Source organism: Aureococcus anophagefferens (genome assembly GCF_000186865.1).
Source record: "Aureococcus anophagefferens unplaced genomic scaffold AURANscaffold_4, whole genome shotgun sequence".
NCBI lineage: Eukaryota > Pelagophyceae > Pelagomonadales > Pelagomonadaceae > Aureococcus > Aureococcus anophagefferens.
In genome coordinates this window covers 2554407-2557168 of record NW_008705564.1, presented here as the reverse complement: position 1 = coordinate 2557168, position 2762 = coordinate 2554407, and the positions used below count along the sequence as shown (strand labels likewise).

General features: G+C 73.9%; 1 protein-coding gene across 1 annotated transcript; it reads left to right on the top strand.

Annotated features, from left to right (window-relative positions):
• Nucleotides 1–1019: 1019 nt before the first annotated feature.
• Nucleotides 1020–1633, top strand: AURANDRAFT_59926 (hypothetical protein; the record flags this gene model as incomplete). The annotated part of the gene is made up of 2 exons (XM_009036253.1): nt 1020–1311; nt 1412–1633. 2 exons carry the CDS (start codon nt 1220–1222, stop codon nt 1626–1628), a joined length of 309 nt encoding a protein of 102 aa, XP_009034501.1.
• Nucleotides 1634–2762: the final 1129 nt, after the last annotated feature.

Sequence of the window (2762 nt, the reverse complement as noted above, 5' to 3'; positions counted from 1 at the left end):
CCGGCACCGCGGCGAAGAGGCGGCACCGCCGGCCCACGCGGCCCCGCGGCTTCCGCGCGTCGGCCCGCGCGCCGAAGACGTCGGCCTCGTCCCAGGCCTGGGCAGGACAAGAGAGCGAAATTCCCAACTTCAAAGGCTCCTATCTCGGCCGATTTCCACTCGTTTCGGCTGATTTTTGGACGAGCGATCATCTCTTGGAGCGCTCTCGAAGCGTGGGTGCTGTTTCCGAAACGCGCGCGCGCGGAACGCCCACGTTGAAGCGACGTTGAATCACCCTTGTCCTGCCCTGTCCCAGGCGCGGCACGCGGGCCGCGCGGCGCAGCGCGCGGCGCAGGGCTGGGGCGCGCCGTCGTGCACGGCGTCGCCGGCCCAGTCCAGGGCGTCGCCGCCCGCCCAGACCTCGCCCGCGAACGTCGCCTCCGAGAAGGGGACCGGGTCGCCGCGTCCGAACTGCTCCGCGTGGACAATTTCGACCTACGCGTCGTCGTCTTCCAAACCACAAAGCCTTCCACGCGGGTCTCGACGGTCGCGTTCGCCGGCGCGCCGGCGAACGTCGCCGTCCAGCCGCAGGCGCCGTCGTAGGCGACCGCGCCGGCGACGCGCGCGGTCTCCGACGCGACCGTCGCGGCGAGGCCGACGCCGCCGCACGCGGCCGGAGCCGGCGGCCGATCCGCGGCGAGCGCGCAGGCCCGGACGGCGACCGCGACGCCGCGCGGTGATGCGACGGCGTCGCCGGCGACGAGCGCGAAGCCGTACGTCGCGGCGAGGAACGGCAGGGACACGGGCTCGGAGCATTGCTGGGGGCCGATGCCCGTCGGCCGCGACAGCGCGGCGTCGACCATGGCCGCGACGGTCTCCGGTGGCGGGCAGTCGGCTGCCGTTGCGGCAGCGAGCAGCAGCGCGGCCGTAGCCCGCCACATTTGAGGGCAGCCCGCCTCACATCATCCCGCGGCCGGAAGTGAACCTCCACCGAGAGGCCGCGATCGAGCGATCGCGCGAAGGACACAGATCAGCTGCCAAACCGAGCCAGGTCGCCATCGGTGTCTGTTTCCGCGGCCGCGCGCCGAGATCCCGAGACGGTGCGCGCGCGCAACATGCACGCCGCGCGCCGCTGGGATCGCGTCGACGCCGCGGGCCATTTTTTTTCCGCGAAGCGAGCCGCGCAAACCGCTCACTTTAAACCCCCGTCGCAGCCACCCGCTCCGCCGCAACCTACACCATGTCCGCCAAGGGTGCCAAGATCTTCAAGACCAAGTGCAGCCAGTGCCACACCGTCGAGGCCGGCGGCGCCCACAAGCAGGGCCCCAACCTGCGAGGCCGCGCGGCGTCCTCCGCCCTTCCGCGCCGGCCCCCGCGCGCCGCGCGCCGCGCGACCCGCCGCCGCGCCGCGCGACCGCGACCCCGCTCGCAGGAACGGCCTCTTCGGCCGACAGTCGGGCCAGGCCGGCGGCTACTCCTACTCCCAGGCCAACAAGGACTCGGGCGTCATCTGGTCCAAGGAGACGCTCTTCGACTACCTCCTCGCGCCGAAGAAGTACATCAAGGGCACGAAGATGGTCTTCGCGGGCATCAAAAAGCCCAAGGAGCGCAACGAGCTCATCGCCTACATGGAGGAGGCCTGCGCATAATTTTCCCGCGCCGCGCGCCCCCGCCCCGCCCCGCCCGCCCCCATCTAACTCTTTCAACGCACGCCCCGAAGTCTCGGCGGCGCCCCGCTGCGGCACGGCGCGAGCCGGCCAGCGCGGGTGCGCCGCGCGCGGTCACCGTCGGGCCGCGCGCGGCGCCGGCTTCAAGTTCGCGCCGTCGCGCGACGCGCCGCGCGTTGGGCCGCGCGCGGCCGCGCCTAGTGCGGCCGCCCAAGCGAAAGAAAGCCCGCCGCAAGGCCGCTCCTTTACGCGCCGACGGAGCCTTTCGTGGAAGCTCTTCTCTAGGGCGTGCGCCATACACGGCATCTTTCCTTCAACCACCCGCTGCTTAAGCTTGGCGCTCTCACTCACTCGACTGCCGTGGCCGCCTCAAGCGCCGTCCCGCGCCGTCCAGCGCCGCACCGACGCAGCGCCGCACGCCGTAGCGCCATGCGCAGGACCGCGCTCCTCCTGCTCCTGCTCCCGAAGGGCGCGACGAGCCTCCAGCGCGCCGCCGCGCCGCCGCGGCGCGCCCTCCGCGCCGCCTCCGCGGCCTCGTCGACGCTCGTCGCCGACGGCGACGCGGCGAAGAGGCTCAGGAAGGCGCGGCCGTCGCGCGACGACGTCGAGCGCATCAGCTGGGGCAAGCCGTCGAAGAAGAAGGGCGTCGGCAGCCGCGGAGTGCCGCACCGCCTCAACGCGGACGAGCGCGACGCGTTCGAGCGCGCGAAGCGCGCGGGCTTCGTCGAGTGCGGCGGCAGCGCCTGGCGCGCGGCGCGCCGCGACGCGCCGCTGCTCAACACGTGGCGCAACTGGTGCGACGCCGTCGCCGCGCCCGCGATCTGCGTGCAGAAGTCCGCGACGGGCGCCGGCGACGTCGTGCTCCTGGACCTGAGCCCCCTGCGCCGGCCGGGCGACTTCGACGCCTGCGCCGCCGAGGCCCGGGGCCTGCCCGGCGCGGCGGCCCTCGCGCCGACGGCCCTCGGCGACGGCGACGCGGACGCGCCCGCGGACGACGATTCCGACTGGCTCGCGCGGCCCGTGCACCAGCTCCCGCGCTACGAGGTCGCCTGGACCGCGGCGACGCGCGGCGACGCCAAGGCCTTCGCCAAGGAGCTCGCCGGCGCCTTCGGCCAC